We start from the raw sequence: 17498 nt of genomic DNA on the forward strand, positions 1-17498 counted from the left end.
CACGGGTTCAATCCCTGGGCTGGGAATATCCCACATGCTTTGGAGCAACTAAGCCTGTGCGCCACAAGTACTGAGCCTGCGCTCTAGAGCCCACAAGCCACAACTATTGGGCCCATGTGCCACAACTACTGAAGCCCGTGTGCCCAAAAGCCCGTGCTCCACAACAAAAGCAGTGCACCACAAGCAACAGTCCCTGCTTGCTGCAACTAGAGAAAGCCTGCATGGAGCAACAAAGACCCAACGCAGCCCACACTCCTCCTCCCCGCCCCAAAAGTCCCTAACTCAACTTTCTTTCAAAAGGAGCCAAATCAATATCAGAAATATGAGAGCAGTTCCAGTTCTCACAGGAGAGCTGGTTTGTTAACCATGTTAAGATACCTGCTAAAAATAATACACAATTTAAGATAAATAATTTAAAACAGCCACAAGAAAGCCCGCTAGGTCTTAAGATACTGATTTTATATATCATGTAGAACACAATAAACTTTAAAATGCCATTAAAAATTCAAAGGAGTATTATTCAGCCATCAATGGATAATTTCAGTTAAAAGGGTTAAAGTGGCCTAGATAAGTCACATTTGTCATAAAAATATTATTAATATATTTGACAAAGTTGTAAAACACGGTAAATACAATAAGCATTTACCACAGAAGAACGTAAGCCTCTAGCTCTTTGGTCTTAAAAGTCAACCCTCCCAGGTAGGTATTTAAGATATCCTCTTCATTCTGAATCTCCCATTTCCCCAAACTTCAAACGATAAAGGAGCTTGTACCTCAAAACGTTCATCTTCACAACGATAGATATGTTCTTCATACTGAGTTTTCTTTGAACTAACAAAGGTGGAGTCCTCAGACCAGGAGGGGAAGGAAACCCAAGTATCATTTAAAACCTTAGGGTAAAAGAAGAGAAATTGAAACAAAAGTGTAACAGAGTTTTCTGGTGATTAAGCTAAAAGACAAAACTTCAGGGGAGGGAAGAAACAGTTAACATGACAAGTTTCACCTTCAGCAAGTTTAAAAAGACAGTAAGAAAAAGGTTCTCAGTATAGGTATAAAACATTTTCTTCAGAAAAAAGATACAAAAGGGTTTTGATTTCCTCATTCATACAAATTCTCCATCCCAGGTACCACTCCCTTCTGGAGGAAGCTGAGGATTCAGGGCTGATCCTTTCTCGGGAAGGCCTTACCTCTTTACAGAGAGGAGTCCGTCCTGTACACTTGGGCTGCTGGTAACTCTTTGGTAGGGCTCGATAGCTGGAGCCCAACCGCTTACAAGAGGCATAATCTATCTCCATTGCAATGCCCTCTGTGGCTCGTTCCTTTGGAAAGGTTTCCAGATGTACAGACTCCTTATAGCCCAGAAAGTTTTTAAACCAATTAAACAATTCTGGGAATTTCCTGAAGAATCAAACCAAAAGCTGGTGAGCAATAAGAAGCATGATGCAGTAATCCTGAGATGTGACTGCCACTATCTGGTGTTGGGTGAGAACTCTACTACCACTGGACAAATTCCAATGACAAGTATTATTTCCTGCCTAAGAAGCACTGCTTCTGAATCCTCGGCTTCTCCTTTTCTCACAGAGTGCTCTAAGGCCAGTTAAGGTGGTGATGGAAGAACTGTACTGAAACTAGGCAACAAGAAGCCATTCTTCTAATCAAGAATATTGTTTCAATGTTCAGATAATTCTTAGGTTGTCAAAGTCAAGATTCTAGAACCCTGGAAGAGACTCATCTCTACAAAACATCCAACACTGGTCAGGGGATCAGGAGACCACCAGTCTTGGCCAATGCCCTCTCTGCCTATTTTTTCATCTCCAAAGTTGAACCAGAAGACTTCCCAGAGGACTCTCTTGATATCGACATTTTCATGAGTCAACTGACCCACCACAATCAAATTAATTCTGTCTGTCATATACTTCCACAAACTAAGTTTTATTTCACCTCTATATCACACATCAGGGCTAAGGCTCCTAACTCCACTTACCCCAGGAATGGAGAGACTAACTGCACAAGCTCCGCCCGAGAGATCACTTCCTGGTTAAAAATAACAAGACACCGCAGGAAATTTTCATAGGCCTCTGCACTCCGCAGAGCCTTTCGGACCTTATGGAAACAACCGAAAGAAAAATAATTAAGTGGCAAATCAAGAGATCTTGGATTGTTTTTAAAAGACTGGAGAAATTTGAACTGTTATTTGATGATATTAAGGAATCAACATTGGTTTTTTTAGATGTTATGTGTTATGTTTGAAAAAAGGTATCATTTAAAAAGGAAACTTAGTAAAATACTTATGGATGTAATAATACATTATACGAGATTTGCTCCAAATAATCTGGGGTAGGTTAGAGTACACATGAAACAAGTACACTGGCTAGGAGGTGAGAACCGCTGAGGCTGGATGATGGAGGCATGAGTCATTTTACTGTTCACTTTAATTTCGCATGTTTAAAATCTTCCATAACAAAAATTCTGAAAAAGAGACGCTGGAGTAAATATTTACCTTCTCATATGCTTGATTCTCTGGACAATATCAGAGTTACCCAAGCTTTTGTTGCCTCTCCTAACAGGTGTTTTTTTTTTTTTTTTAGCACACGGGCTTAGTTGCTCCGCGGCATGTGGGATCTTCCTGGAGCTGGGATAGAACCCGTGATCTCTGCATTGGCAGGCGGATTCTTAACCACTGCGCCACCTAGGAAGCCCCTAACAGGTGTTTACAGCAAGAATCTCTGACAACACTCTTTTCAAACACTGGTAATCCTGAATAATGACCTTTTAAAATAAGGTTCTTTTGTTCTCTGACCTGATTCTTTTCCTTTCTCCATTTATAACAGTGAGAATTTTAATATCCAAAACGCTAAAAATGTTCAATGGCATAGACAAAGTAAGACAAGCTTGGCTAGATGAGCAATCTGGAGTTTCAATTTCATAGGTAAATACGTATTTAGTATTGCGGGGATTGTAGACCCTCACAACAAACCAAGCAGTTTATCAAAAACGCTTTCTCCGGCCTCTCATATACTTTTCATAGCTATTGATCAGTAGACACTATACGGAATAAGTACTTTCAAAGCAAATGACAAATATTTACTTTTAATTTTTATTAACTTTTAAACATAAACAAAAGCAGACAGAATAATCTAACAAACCCCTTGTACTCACCCAGCCTCAATGATCAATACATAGTAAGTTTTGTTTCATCTATACCCATTTTCCCCACCACTGAATTTTCAAGCAAACTCCAGACTTTTCGTCTACACACACTGCAGTATGTATCTCTAAGAAATAAGTACTTCAAAAAAAACGACAAAAAACTACCACTCTTTTAAAAATTAACTTATTCAGTCCCCACCCCCCCACCCTTTCTTTGCCATTAGTTGGTTGTGACCTGGACTTCTACATTTGCCTCAAACGCACCAAGTGCCCAAGGTGCCCTCAGAAATGGTTCAAGTCAGAGCTTAACTGTTTTGCAGCACAGCTCACACAGGCAGAGAGCAGTGAGGAGGCACCAATCATGGAGATGCTACATCATTTGGCCTTTTGCAAAAACCCAGAAGGCAAGACAGGTTAAGTCACCACCAGATCAATCCAGGATGGTTCCTGCCACTGAGAAGTCTGACATTTGCCAGCTACCATGATGAAAGTAGCCTGCTAATCAAGTTGACTCCGAGGAGGAAGGCAGGCACATCCCACACAACACTGTTTACACCAGTAATCTCAACTCTGGCTGCTCATTAGAATCACCTGGGGAGCTCTGAAAACATACAATTAGAATTCTCATGAACCCAATATGTGATACCACAAATAAGGACCACAAGCAATCAGAAGGTTACAAGTCATCTTCAGTCCTCAACAATTGGTGCACGGACACTCCCCACTACACAGATCTGGACAGCTACAACAGGGAGCTCCAGATATCGTTTGAGAGTAATATCATGCATTTCTTTAAAAGCTTTCTTCCACCATGGCAAATGCTGTGTTTTGCTGCAAACTACTTCACAAAACCAAAGCAGACGACATTACCATTTCTCCAGCTGTGCTAACAATTCTCACAGGCTGAAAGGACCTACAATTTGAAAACTATGTTAAAAAGTAGAAAGTGCTAATCAGCTTGATGCCTCTAAAACAAAATCTTCTTGGTGACAGGGTGATTTTCTTTGGGCATTAGTAGCTAATACTAAATCCAATTCATTCATTTCTCACCTTATCAAAAAATAATGATTCCGTTCCTACACCATGTTTGCTGGCATCTGCCATAGAAGAATCCTTGAGGCTGAGCAGCTTGGGTTTCTTCTGCAAAAAAGGAAAAACACAAACAATGTAGGGTTCAAAGAGTGGGTTTCTGTGGGTTTTATTTTCTCTTTTGTTTTTGTTTTTTCGGCCAAGCTGTGCAGCTTGTGGGATATTAGTTCCCCAACCAGGGATTGAACCTGGGACCCCAGCAGTGCGAGGGCCGAGTCTAACCACTGGACCACCAGGGAATTCCCACTCTGAGTTTTATTTCCATCTCTGTTCTAAGGTTCCATCACTGACCACCACCAATTAATAATTTGCAACAACTGAGAGAATTCAAGTCACTAACCTGCTTTACATCCTAAAATATTTCCCCTCGTCTTCTCTATTTTAGATTGCCTGTCAGTTTGTTTTTCCAGAGGTTCACAGATCATTCTACTCCCCAAATACTCTCTCTATAAATGGTCACAGCATTACTGTGATGTTAGAATTAATATCCTCACTTTTTTCCCATGGGCCAAAAGTAACTTTATTTGGAACCTAATGCCATTGCCTTGTCTTCCTAGCTGTGGAGGCAGCAGAGGCTGCAAAAATATCTGGAGTACACAGAAATCAATCTTTAAGCTTTACCTTTTAATAGTTCAATGTAAAAATTCATGAAAAAAAGTTTATTTTCCTAACGGAAGGAATAACCACCTTGTCAGCAATATCCACTCAGACCAATTTAATACTGCTCTGTCAAAGCAAGAGAATGGCCATACATAACTCCCAGGCAAAAAATTTACTTTAAAAAAGCCACCTCTCAACTACCTGTGAAGAAACGCACAGACTCTGGGAGAAGCAGCACATTTACCTTTGCCAGCTTGGAGTATACTCTCTTAGGAGCCATAGCCTCTGCTTACACTGCCTGAGGAAAAGGCAGATAGGGAATCCTCATCTCCCAATATAGGGTTTCCACCGGTGGGTGATCAAGTGTGGGAGGAGACCAAGATTAGCGTGTATCTGCTGACCTGATCCTTGCTACACACATAACACTCCTTACTAAAGTGAAGAAATATAAACTATGTTCAACTTGCTTTCAAAAGGAGAAACCATTACAAACATTGAAAAACAGCTCTTCAATAGTCCTTCAAAAGTGTCAACAACACCTAACAAGTCAGTCTTTGTAGTTATTTGCTTATTTACCAATCACTTCCTACCATCAGAAATTCCACTAGCTTTTGTTATTCTTTAATTAAATTCTGCAGACATGTCTATCTCTTCCGTGTTATATACATCGTTAAAATTCACTGAAGCAACTTTCAGTATATACATCTAGCTCACTCCCTAGCACAGCTGCCCCACCTCAAAGAGGAAGGGAGTGGGCTCAGCTTTCTGCAGGCAGACCATCAGTGTTTACGCTAACAAGAAGCATCATGCGATACATCACCAACAGGAGTTTAAGACCACCCTCTGCTGCAGTCCAAAGGTCCTTCCTTGGAGATTAAGATGATACAGATAAGATCTGGCAATCCAACAAAGAATTTTGGACAGGATAGGCTTCTAGACCAAAGAGATCCCACAAAGCATATGCGCTTTACTCACAAGAGGACCTCAGAGACCACTGACTTATTTTGAAAACAATGATCAAACAATAATAATCTTTCTTAGCACAAGACAGGAAAAATTAAGTCTCAGAAACCCTTGGCAGGAAACAAAAAAACAGATGAGAGCTAACAGCAAAGAAGAGAGAAAATATAAAGAAAACCAGTTAAGAACTCAAAAGTACAGTAATCTGAGCAATTAGCAATATTCTAACATTCCTTCACAAAGCTAGATAAAAAGCTTTGCATTGAATTTCTGTGGCATACACCAATACACTCCGAATTCCCATGATCCAACTGTCAACCCTTGAACACTGTCCCCTATTATCGCCCCTGAAAGTCAGAACGAGCAGCTGCGCCCTTCTTACCTTCACTGGAGGGGTGGCTCCGGCGCCAGAGTGCCTGCGGATCTGGCAGCCGTTCTGGCTGGGCCTCTGTGGCTTGTTGTTCAGTTGAGGTTTCTTCACGGTGCCTCCATGGTCGTTTCTCACGGAATCGACCTTCTCAGCAGTTGTTTTGCTTAAAAGCTAATTAAGACACATGAAAGAGATTAATGCTCTTATCAAAGCAAGTAAGTATCATTTAGAGCAAGTCCCCTTCTGATTCCAGCTTCCTAACTTATCTAAGACAACCATCCTCAGCAGTATAGTTCTTCTGAATAAAACTTACCACAGAGCTATTGGCATCTGGTAGGAACTGTCCAAACTCTGACAACAGATCCTCCTGATTTTTAAAAAGACGAGCCACCTGGGCATACACCTCCTGCTCAGTCAGCGCTGGCGTGTAGTTTCCTCCAGCTTCCTTGGCATTTCGCTGCTCTTTCTGATAGGAAATTGCAAATGAGAAGAGATCATATTAGAGGGCCACTGTTTTGAATGACTCACCTTTGCACACTTTCTGAGATGTCTGGTAGGGGCTTTGTATGTTATCTATTAGGGCTGCAATTTAGAGGAAAGCCTATGTTCTTGGCACCTGTTCTGGCTTCAAGCTTTGAAGTTGAGAAAGGAGTGAAAGATGGTGGCTGACAATTCCTTTTGAAAACCAGGGCAGTATATGTAAATGGCTCAGGGGACCACTACCGATAAAACACACAATATTAGAGAAATTTCTCCTCCTATTGTAGATTAACTCTATTACACAAATCATTCTCAAAATTTTCCAGATAAATAAGCATTCACTTCACAGAGCAGTGACTAAAAATCCTGACTGGCTATTACAATGCAATTAAAGTCAGGTAAAATCAAACTGGCTTTATAAACACACATCACAATTTCTAACTGGTTAATTTCCAGTAAGCATTAGTGGACACAATAATGGTTATTCAAGTTCTTCTTGGACTTGAATCCCCCCAGAGGGCAATCTGGTTAAGACAGGTTGAAAGGGCAACTGTCATACCTGATATGTGTGCAAAATCTCCAGGAACGCTTTGTAGATGTCTGGTTGGCCCTGGAACCTGTTCTTGATCTTATTAACATAGTTGATAGCATGGTTAAACTCCACAGGTTGATTGTTCTGCAAGGGCGGGGCTGTTCCCAACGAGATTGTCACTGGTGTATGAGGCTGGACAGGTGGAGAACGTGGGGACGCGTATGGTGGGAGTGGGGGAGTCTGCTGACTGGCTGGAGTATGTGCTTGTAGTTGGGAAGGCTAAAAAGAAAAAAGTCTTTATTCTCCTCAGGAACACAGATGGTTTAACACAGGAAAGAAAGGTCAAAGTAAGGAGAAACAAGGTGTCTGATCAACATGTACACTTTATTCACTCTGGCCAGGCCATTTTAGCCCAACTCAAATCACACTGGGCAGGAGTGGGAAGTGTACAGGGGTCACACATTCTAACACAAAAATTCCAGTCTCAAATGTTCTAATCACAACTTTAAAAGTGGGCTACATCTCCAATTACAGGGAAGAATTTTTGTATGCAATTTTTACGCTCACTTGCTCAACAGGTGCAAATAGAATAGGAAAAAAACCTCACTCTACACAGATCTTAAGACAATTCAATTGTTGCAGTTAACTCCACATAAAAAACGTCTTCTAAACCAGCTCTGCCCAACAGAACTCTCCAAGGTGATGGAGATGTTCTTTATCTGCACTATCTTCCATGATGGCCACTAGCCACATGAGGCTACTGAGCACTTGAAATGTAGCTGGTGCAACTGAAAAACTAAATTTATTTTAATTAATTTAAATTAAAATATAGCCATATGTGACTGGTGGGTACTGTATCAATACAGTTCTAAACTAAGAACTCCCCACCATCATCATCATCAAGATTTTCTGCTTAGCTTGATATGACCTAACTGGTAAATGGAGTAACTTTTGTAAAATGATGACCACGTAGAAAACAGTGTAATCTGATCATAAGGTGACCATTTCCGCCTGTGCTATCAAAGTACTACTACACAAAGCTGCCATCTGTTGGGATGTTCATGGGTTCAGAAAGCAGAAGTTGGGAGCAAGAGTCCTTGTAGATTGTTGATGTGTTGATTTAAACAGATGTATAAATACGTGGTATGTAAATCTGAGCCACTTTATAGGGATGTGACTACTGCATCTTCTCTGATGAAATTTTAATTTGTGTATCTATCTAAGTCTTATACAAAGGAAAAATGTCAAAGGAGGGCACTTTGTAGGGATGCATTTCACACAGTGCAGAGTTTTCCAAGTGCTCACCTTGCTGACTTTGGCAGGTGGGGGCTGAGGAGCTGGCTGGGCAGGAGCTGGGGCTGACTGGGCTGAAGGCTGGGAAGGATGTTGGGGTGGTGGTTGAGGCTGGGGCTGGATGCCATGGGTTGGGATCTGATGAACCTGGCCAGGAGTTGTCACATTCACCATGTCATTGGTTTGCACCTCAATCTTGTAGCCAGGGGGTAAGAAGGTATTGAAGCCCATGATCAGGTCAGGGTGGCCTTTGAACAGCTGGGACACACGACTAATCACTCCTGGAGTGTCGATGCTGATAAAAAAACAAATATTAAAGTGGTGAGCTTGACAAGCACCCTAGCAAGAAAAAAATTCACATTCCGCTAGGTTCTCTATAAAGGAAAATAAAAATCAACCTGAATATTATAAAGTTAATGACACACGAAGAACTCTGAAATTCCAAAGCCATTTAGCTTCATAATCAAAGAGGCTTGGTCACAATTTTAAACAGAACATACATTCATGCCTGGTAACAGTCCTATCGAGCAGATACTCAGGCAGTAAGTCTAAAACTCCAATTCCCATGGAAGACCCAACCTCTGATACACCAGTATAAATCATCATCTACCTATCTACATTATTCACATGAGTTACTCTTTTTTTAATAGTGAACCACGCCGGAATATTAGTATCTTAAATCCATCCAAAAAGCAAGTAGCCTAATCACCACCAGTTTACTTCCCTGATTAAGATCAAGTACTAAGAAAAATTTACTAATGTGCAGAAAACAAAAGTCTAGGGCCTGCAGTTTTCATAAAGCAATATATAAAAGCATAACCTCCCCCAAAAAAGCATTTTTTATCTTTTAGCAGACGAGAATACGCCATATCCTCCTTTTGAAGTCAACAAAATAAGCACGAAGCTTGAGTACAACACACATATCTTTTACCTCTGAGATTTAAATTCCTTCATGATGTCAAGGAAATCATTGTAGACCTGAGGCTGACTACCAAACTGCAGCTTCACTTGGTCAAGATAAGACAGTGCATCCTCCACCTGCGGCAAGGATAAATCTCAAGGTTATAAAAAGAAAGTAAGCCAAGAGTCATTTTTTAAAAAATGACTTGTGTTTAAATAAAATCAGCATAGTAAATTAAATAGAAGTATGCCATAAACATACATAAAAAGATTAAAAATTAGTAAGGGTACCAGTAATAAAACTCAAGCTTAAAATAATCAACTCATAAAATCGGTAGCCTTGCTTTGGATAATTTTGCATAGAATTATTAGTGGAGAACAATCACATTAATACATCATTCACTTATGCATTCATTTCTTCATTTTGCACATATCTACTAAGTAGCAACAACATGCCAGGCCAGGCCCAAGGTGAGGTACTATGGAGTCAATGACAAAGAAGCCATAGTCTCTGCTCTACAGTTCATTCCACATCCAGCTGGGAATTCTAATACAGTGGGGCAAGTGGGCAATCACTGAATGCCCACTTGCCAGAGAGCACATGGGAAGGGCACCCCACCACACACCCTAAAAAACCCTATGCGGACATAGGGAGGGCTTCCCCCAGAAGTGGTGTCTAAACTGAGTCCTAAGGATGAGTACAAGTTAGCAAAGGTGAAGATCCATGAAGAAAGCCAGAGGAAGCAGCATGGGCACAATCCCAGACAGGGCACCATCTGGTACATCTGGAAAACTGAAAGTAGTTTAGTTTGGCTACAGGGTTTGTGGTGAAAAGGAGAAATGGTGGTAGGAGGAGTGACAAGAGATAACACAGGAGAGGATACAGGACCTAGATCCTGAAAGGCCTTGTAAATCTTGTTAAAAAGCAATTTAGATTTTTATCATCTGCATTTTAGTGTACTCAATTTGGCTACAGTGTTGATAACGAGTTGGTGCAAGGCAGAATAGATTAAAAAGGAGGTAGGAAAACCAGTCATGCTACAAGGCTAACTCATGTGTGAAGAGGAGTGGAGTAAATTATAGTACTGGCCGAAGGAAAAGAGAGCACTGGATAGAAGCAAAAGCTTTTTACGAGGTAGAAATAACAGGGTTTGGGGACTGACTGGACATAGGAGATAAGAGAGAGGGAGCATTCACTAAATTACAAATTATCTGGGCATTCACAAAGAGGAACAAGTCTGCAGGGCTAGGAAGTTATGAGTGTGATTTAGGACAACTTAAGTTTTAGTTACTCAGGAGACATTCAAGGGAACTGCCTACTAGGTGGATCCTACATACTCTGGGTTTATTTTTAATTATACAAAACATCAAATTTAGGAAAGTTTCACAAGTAAACATCTGATTTGATAAGCACTACTCATGATATATTGTGAAATAGAACATTTATGATCATATAAGCCATTAAATAGTATTCCAAGAGTTGCCCAAACTTCCACTACAGCCATGGTTAATCAGAGCACTCCAGTGTTGTTAGAGCAGCGTGTACACTTGGACAATATCCACTCATTTGATGGTTGGCCTTTTGGTACTTTGTAAATGACAATTTTTGTTGAAATTCAATGGACTATCTAATTCATATTCAGAATTTTCCATATTGAAATGTTTCATTAATGACCAAATTGATGGAACTTAAACTTATAACTCATTAAGTTTCCAGAAGGAACAAAGACTGTGGAAGATAAATAAGAACAGTATTCACAGTCACGACAGAGGAGTTATCAAAAATAAATAAATACACAAAAAGCAAGCATTCTATGCTATAATATAATTAATACACAGAAAGAAAAAGTGCTAAAACCTGAAGGAAGTAAATTATTTGTGATGTGTGTGTGTGTTAGGAAGAAAAAGGTATAGGTCATAATGAACCACTGTTTAAACAGTAATTACAAAATAACACTACACTTAAAACCAGCATGACGCCTACCTTATAAACAAGACACCCACATGTAAGAATAGTGAGGAAATCCGCTTGTTACCTAAAGCAGGGGTCCCCAGCCCCCGGACCAGCACTGGTCAGTGACCTGCTAGGAAGCAGGCTGCACCACGGGAGGTGAGCAGCAGGCAGCCCAGTGAAGCTGCAGCTCTATTTACAGCACTCCCCATCGCTGCACTGCTGCCCGAGCGCCACCTCCTGTCACGTCAGTGGTGGCATTCGATTCTCACAGGAGCGCGAACCCTACCGTGAACTGCACAGGAGGGATCTAGGTTGCATGCTCCTTATGAGAATCTAACGCCTGATGATCTGAGGTATAGCTGAGGCGGTCCCATCAGCCCCAGGTGGGACCATCTAGTTGCAGGAAAACAAGCTCAGGGCTCCCCCTGATTCTGCATTATGTTGAGTTGTATAATTATTTCACTATGTATTACAATGTAATAATAATAAAGTGCACAATAAATGTAATGCGCTTAAATCACCCCGAAACCACCCCCCTCCACCACCCCTGCCCCATCCATAGAAAAACTGTCTTCCATACGAAATGGGTCCCTGGTGCCAGAAAGGTTGGGGACCACTGACCTAAAGTACAGTACAACTCTTTATAAGAGCACGTATACAGTTCTAGGAACCACAACTTAGAAGAAAACAACTTGGAACTAGTCACTTGAAAGCTACAGATTTAAAGAGGCACTTGGGGAGGCTCTTCGATCCTGCTGATGAATTCTCCTGGCTCCCCTCAACAGGCATTTATGAGTAAGGTCCCTAACCTCCTAAAGCTCACAATCTTGTTGGGGAAAACACAAACAACTGTAAAGAGAACTTGCTAAATATGTGCCAAATACGGATGCTGCTGCTTTCAACAAATAACTAAATCACATCAAACACGCCTCAAATTATTCAAGTCTTCCTTCTCGTCAATCTGCCAAAGACAAAAAAAAGGAAGTATAGACAATGTCGGTGCTTGAAATAACCTAAGTGTTCTCACTGAACACTTCCTTATTATAGAATATAAATTGTTTATTGAAGTTGATTCAAATACTTGTAAAGCATTTTAAGACTGATCCCAAAATGGCAAGCAATGTGGGAATACTGAATGAAATTACATGGAGGCACAAGAAAGCATTTTACCTCTCCTCATTAGAGAGGAAATTCAACAAGTTATTGTGTCCAGGAATCACATTCAAGAGCTTGTAACTCAAAGAACAGAGCAAGATCTACCTCTACCTGTGACTCACTCTATAACCCTAACTCTAAAGCCCTTTCTTGCTTCCTTGACAGCTTCTATAAAACACACAAAGCATACTCTATATACTCATACCTGAGTGAGGAAGGAGAATACAATAGGTGCTATGCTTTGATAGGGCTGACTGGAAAAGGGATATAGAAATAAATATATATTTTTTTGTTAATTTAATAGCAAGTTTATAAGCTCTTTTGCAACATTAAGGTATTAACTGCTCAATACAGTATTAATATGGAATTAAGTCACACCAAACCAACTTAAAAAAATATATTTTCAGGACTTGGTGAAGTGCTAAGTCCTGAGCAATAATACATTTTGGTACACAGCCATCACTCTACAAGCAGAGAATAAAAATGTTTTAAGGAAAACATCAATACAGTGTACAAATATTTTCCAAAAGACAGAGCCCAGAGTCAAGTTTCAGGCCCAAATAATCTGTACTCTCTTTAAGGACTATGCTTATGTACAGTCAACTCGTAATTACTTAAGCTAATATCGACAGAGTAAATTTCACAAAATCCCCCTATATAGCTTAGCTTTGGTGCGCTTTGTATTTATGTAACATTTAATTTCCTAGGCCAATATTAAAGTTCCCAAGAATCCAAACCAATGAGGGCAGGAGTCAGGAAGGATTAGATTTAGTACAAGGAAAAGAGAGGGCTGAAATATTTGCTACACATGGATATGTCCTTCAAGGATATATTGTTCATTCCTACTTACAAGCTACTTGATATAATTAGGCTGATATGACCAAATAAAGATCCAACATCCTCTCTCTTTATAAAGTTCTTTAATTTTATATTTCTTGAACTTGATTTTAAATTTTATATAAATGTAAAACTAGAAAAAAATGAAATCTGGAAAACTTGCTACCACAATCACACATTTTGAAAAGTAGCATTCAACTAAACAGAGAGAGAAGGTTAGCAGGGAATATAAGCTTCACTTCGCCACAGATGCCTCATGAATTTCAAAGTGTTGAAAACCTACGGCACATACTCAGCAGATCAGATGAAAACACTGACACTTCATTCACAGTGATAGCCCTTCCCAAACTTCAAAAAGGTTCCTCCAAAGGAGCATGTGTTTTACTAAGGATGGAGCTGATAATGCCAGCCAATTCAGCTAGTCATAAACAAGAATAAAAGGATTAAACCATAAGATAATATTGGGCCCGTTTACTATACAGGACTGTAGCCAACCACATGTATGTTAATAAAACCTTATTCCATGCTAAGAACAAAGAGTTCGAAAGAAGGCATCCAAAAAATGGACTTTACTTCACATGAAAATAGCCCCCAAACCCTAGAACTTTGAATACCATGCAGTCACACATTCCAAAAACATTTCTCGAATGTATTGTCTGGATCAGGCCCTGGTGCCAAGACAGGAAATCTAAGTACATTTCAAAACAAAAACAAAGTAAAACTTCTTGTTCTTCAACCCCCCTAGTCTACTGTTAGAAGTTGTAAGACCACTACTAACAGGCTGAAGCCAATGTTGCCTGCTAAGAGAGAAATGGAAGGAGCTGGATACCACCTTAAGCCTCTGAAACTGCTGCTGTCCCTGCACTGGTGCAACTGGTGGAGCTGGATGAGCATGACTCTGGACCACCTGGCCTCCATGGGGCTGCACAGCTGTTGGGTGATGATGGCTGCTATGAACTGCTGCTATGGTGGGCCCGTGACTGCCGGAGCTCTGTGGAACGGCTGAAACCTGGAACGGACAAAACACAGATAAGAAGCCTCAAGGTTTATGCATTGTTCCCCAAAAGCCTCTAAAGAAAACTTGCGCACATATATTTGCATATACAAAGATAATCAGAAACCCAAATTTCCCACAAAAGGGAACTGGTGAAATAAATTATAGCCCACCCACATTACAACAGAATTCTGCAGCTATTAAAAATTATATAGCTCAGTACATCTCAATCTGTGATGAAGACCTAGTTTTTCTTATTTCTGAAATTCCAATCCATCATGGACCAATCCATATTATAAAATACAATAAAATGAATTACTAGAAAAGTGAGATTAAAAAATACATAAGCCCATAATATTCATTACTAGGTTTTACAGATATAAAATCACAAAGTCCAATTGCTACAAAAGTTTCTAAACACTCTCCATTTCTGTCCTTATCTCATTACAGACTAGTATGAAAGTATTCACATCAGCCATCTGTGGACTACAGTTTGAATAGCACTGATATAGATGCATATATTTTAACATTTAAAAATGTTCACAATCCATAAATTGAATGTATTCGTGTGTTGCATATGGATTTAAACTTTTAAATAATTTTTTAAAACACATTACAAAGCAGTATATATAATACACTAAGGATAAATTAGGAGTTTGGAATTAACATGTACACATACTATATATAAAATAGATAACCAATAAGGAGCTGCTGTATAGCACAGGGAACCATCCTCAGTATCGTGTAATAACCTATAATGGAAAAGAATCTAAAAAAGAATATATAACTGAAACTAACACAACACTGTAAATTGACTATACCAGAATAAAAAAATCTTAGTCAACACTGAGAAAAAAAAAAACAATAAAATTTTAAATCCTAGACAACAAATATATAGTAAAATGTTAGCATTTTATCTTGTGGTGGTAGGATTAGAGAAGATTTTTATTTTGTTTTATTTATTCTGCTTATCCTTATTTGCTATTTTTTTTTTTGGCTGTGTTGGGTCTTTGTTGCTGTGCACGGGCTTTCTCTAGTTGAGGCGAGTGAGGGCTACTCTTCGTTGCCGTGCATGGGCTTCTCAGTGTGGTGGCTTCTCTTGTTGCGGAACCTGGGCTCTAGGCATGTGGGCCTCAGTAGCTGTAGCACTGTGGGCTCAGTAATTGCGGCACATGGGCCCTAGAGCGCAGGCTCAGTAGCTGTGGTGTATGGGCTTAGCTGCTCTGGGGCATGCGGGATCTTCCCAGACCAGGGATCGAACTGTGTCCCCTGCACTGGCAGGTGGATTCTTAACCACTTCGCCACTAGAGAAGTCCCAGCTTGCTGGATCTTAGTTCCCCTACCAGGGATTGAACACAGGCTCTGGAAGTGAAAGCCCCAAGACCTAACCACTGGACCACCAGAGAATTCCCGTTATTTGTTACTTCTAAAATAAAAATTTAAAAATTTCCTCCAAATTGTTGGTGGTTTAGCCTCATATTTCTTTTCTATTCTCTCCTGTCCTCGTATAAGTTAGGGGTAAAATAAAAAAGCACAAGCCCCTTTCCTTCTATTTCTACTGCAAGAAATGCTATATCAAATATCCAAAGCTTTTAAAATTTTCCTATTTCAGAACTGTTAATTCACTGCAGAAGACAACTAAGGACAATATACCTGATTTGCCACATCTCCAAGATTAGGAGACCAAATAACATGACACTTTAAAGCAATGTAAGCTGTGTACTACAACTTAAGAGAGAATGTTTTTTCCCCAAGTCCCCACAATTTATAAAGATTACCCTGGGCAGAGCAGAGGGTGGGAAATAGAGCAACTATTTACAAATCCACAGAAAGAATAAACATTAGAAGTAAAAGGAAACTATTTAGACAATTCTAAAAGCTCTAATATATCTCTCGCAAGAAGAGTTATTCTGAGCTTCTATATTCCAACATGCATGTGCTGAACAGGTTTTTACAAGACTTAATTGGAGTTTATAAATATTTGAGATGGCTGGTTTTATAAGAACACATTACAGTATAGGAATAAATTTAACTATCCCAAGTGCAGGAAAAAGTCGTGAACTAGCTGAGACAAAAGTAATCACCCAAGGAAAACACATAACCTTTCTTTCCTACAAGTCCTAACCTAACAATCTGATCTGTAGCCGTCCTCTGACTGCTGCATCCAGCCCCATATAAAGGCACTATACTGCTTCAAGGGGAACTCTAGAGGTGGAGTGACACCTAAGGAATTACCATGTCCTCTTTCACCTGGGTTTCCTTCTTCCTTGATTGTTTTCTTATAATAAATTCCTAGAAATGGAATTGCTAGGTTAAAAAATAACTAAAGAATCTGACACAAACTGTCAATGCTCTCAAGGAAGATTATACCAATTTATGTTCCCAGTACCAGCCAAACCTTTTTATTTTTTATTTTTTTTTAAACAACGGTTTTTTTGGTGTGTTTGTTTGTTTGTTTGTTTAATTGGCTGTGTTGGGTCTTTTTTTGCTGTGCACGGGCTTTCTTTGGTTGCGGTGAGTGGGGGCCCCTCGGCATTGTGATGCACGGGCTCCTCATTGCCGTGGCTTCTCTTGTTGCGGAGCACAGGCTCTAGGCGCGTGGGCTTCAGTAATTGTAGCACATGGGCTCAATAGTTGTGGCTCACGGGCTCTAAAACACAGGCTCAATAGTTGTGGCACACAGGCTCAATAGTTGTGGCGCACGGGCTAAGTTGCTCCGCAGCATGTGGAATCTTCCTGGAGCAGGGAGCAAACCCGTGTCCCCTGCATTGGCAGGCGGATTCTTAACCACTGTACCACCTAGGAAGCCCCCAAACCGTTTTATTTTTATTTTTTAATTTTTACTTTATTTTTTCTGGTTGCACCACACAGCTTGTAGGATCTCAGTTCCCTGACCAGGGACTGAACCCAGGCCATGGCAGTGAAAGCCCGGAATCCTAACCACTAGGCAGCCAGGCAACTCCTGTGCCAGCCAAACCTTTTTAAAAGTCACTACTAAGTTAGGTAAAAGAAGGCCTCATCAGAATAGTTAAATGAATTATGGTTCGGACTGACCTCGAATGGAATACTATAAATGCAAAGATTTTTTTAAAAATTACCAGGCTGTATACAAATATTCAAGTGGAAAGTTGTCCACTATAAATTAACTGAAAAGAACAAACAGCAGAACAGTACACACTGTATG

The 17498-nt window shown here is 40.1% G+C and overlaps 1 protein-coding gene across 7 annotated transcripts in view; it reads right to left on the reverse strand.

Annotated features, from left to right (window-relative positions):
* SIN3A (SIN3 transcription regulator family member A) overlaps nt 1–17498 on the reverse strand; it is a 65178-nt gene that overhangs the window by 25884 nt on the left and 21796 nt on the right. For 6 of the 7 annotated variants that reach the window (XM_057723407.1, XM_057723406.1, XM_057723401.1 and 3 more), the window contains 10 exons: nt 14153–14329; nt 9406–9512; nt 8487–8769; nt 7209–7460; nt 6483–6635; nt 6182–6340; nt 4201–4290; nt 1985–2103; nt 1188–1398; nt 774–890 (listed from right to left, as the gene is read on the reverse strand). In XM_057723407.1, the coding sequence (XP_057579390.1) occupies nt 774–890; nt 1188–1398; nt 1985–2103; nt 4201–4290; nt 6182–6340; nt 6483–6635; nt 7209–7460; nt 8487–8769; nt 9406–9512; nt 14153–14329 (1668 nt within the window). The remainder of the gene's footprint in view (nt 1–773; nt 891–1187; nt 1399–1984; nt 2104–4200; nt 4291–6181; nt 6341–6482; nt 6636–7208; nt 7461–8486; nt 8770–9405; nt 9513–14152; nt 14330–17498) is intronic. The other variant, XM_057723408.1, reaches the window with a different exon arrangement.

The sequence above is a fragment of the Hippopotamus amphibius genome, chromosome 2, assembly GCF_030028045.1.
Source record: "Hippopotamus amphibius kiboko isolate mHipAmp2 chromosome 2, mHipAmp2.hap2, whole genome shotgun sequence".
NCBI lineage: Eukaryota > Metazoa > Chordata > Mammalia > Artiodactyla > Hippopotamidae > Hippopotamus > Hippopotamus amphibius.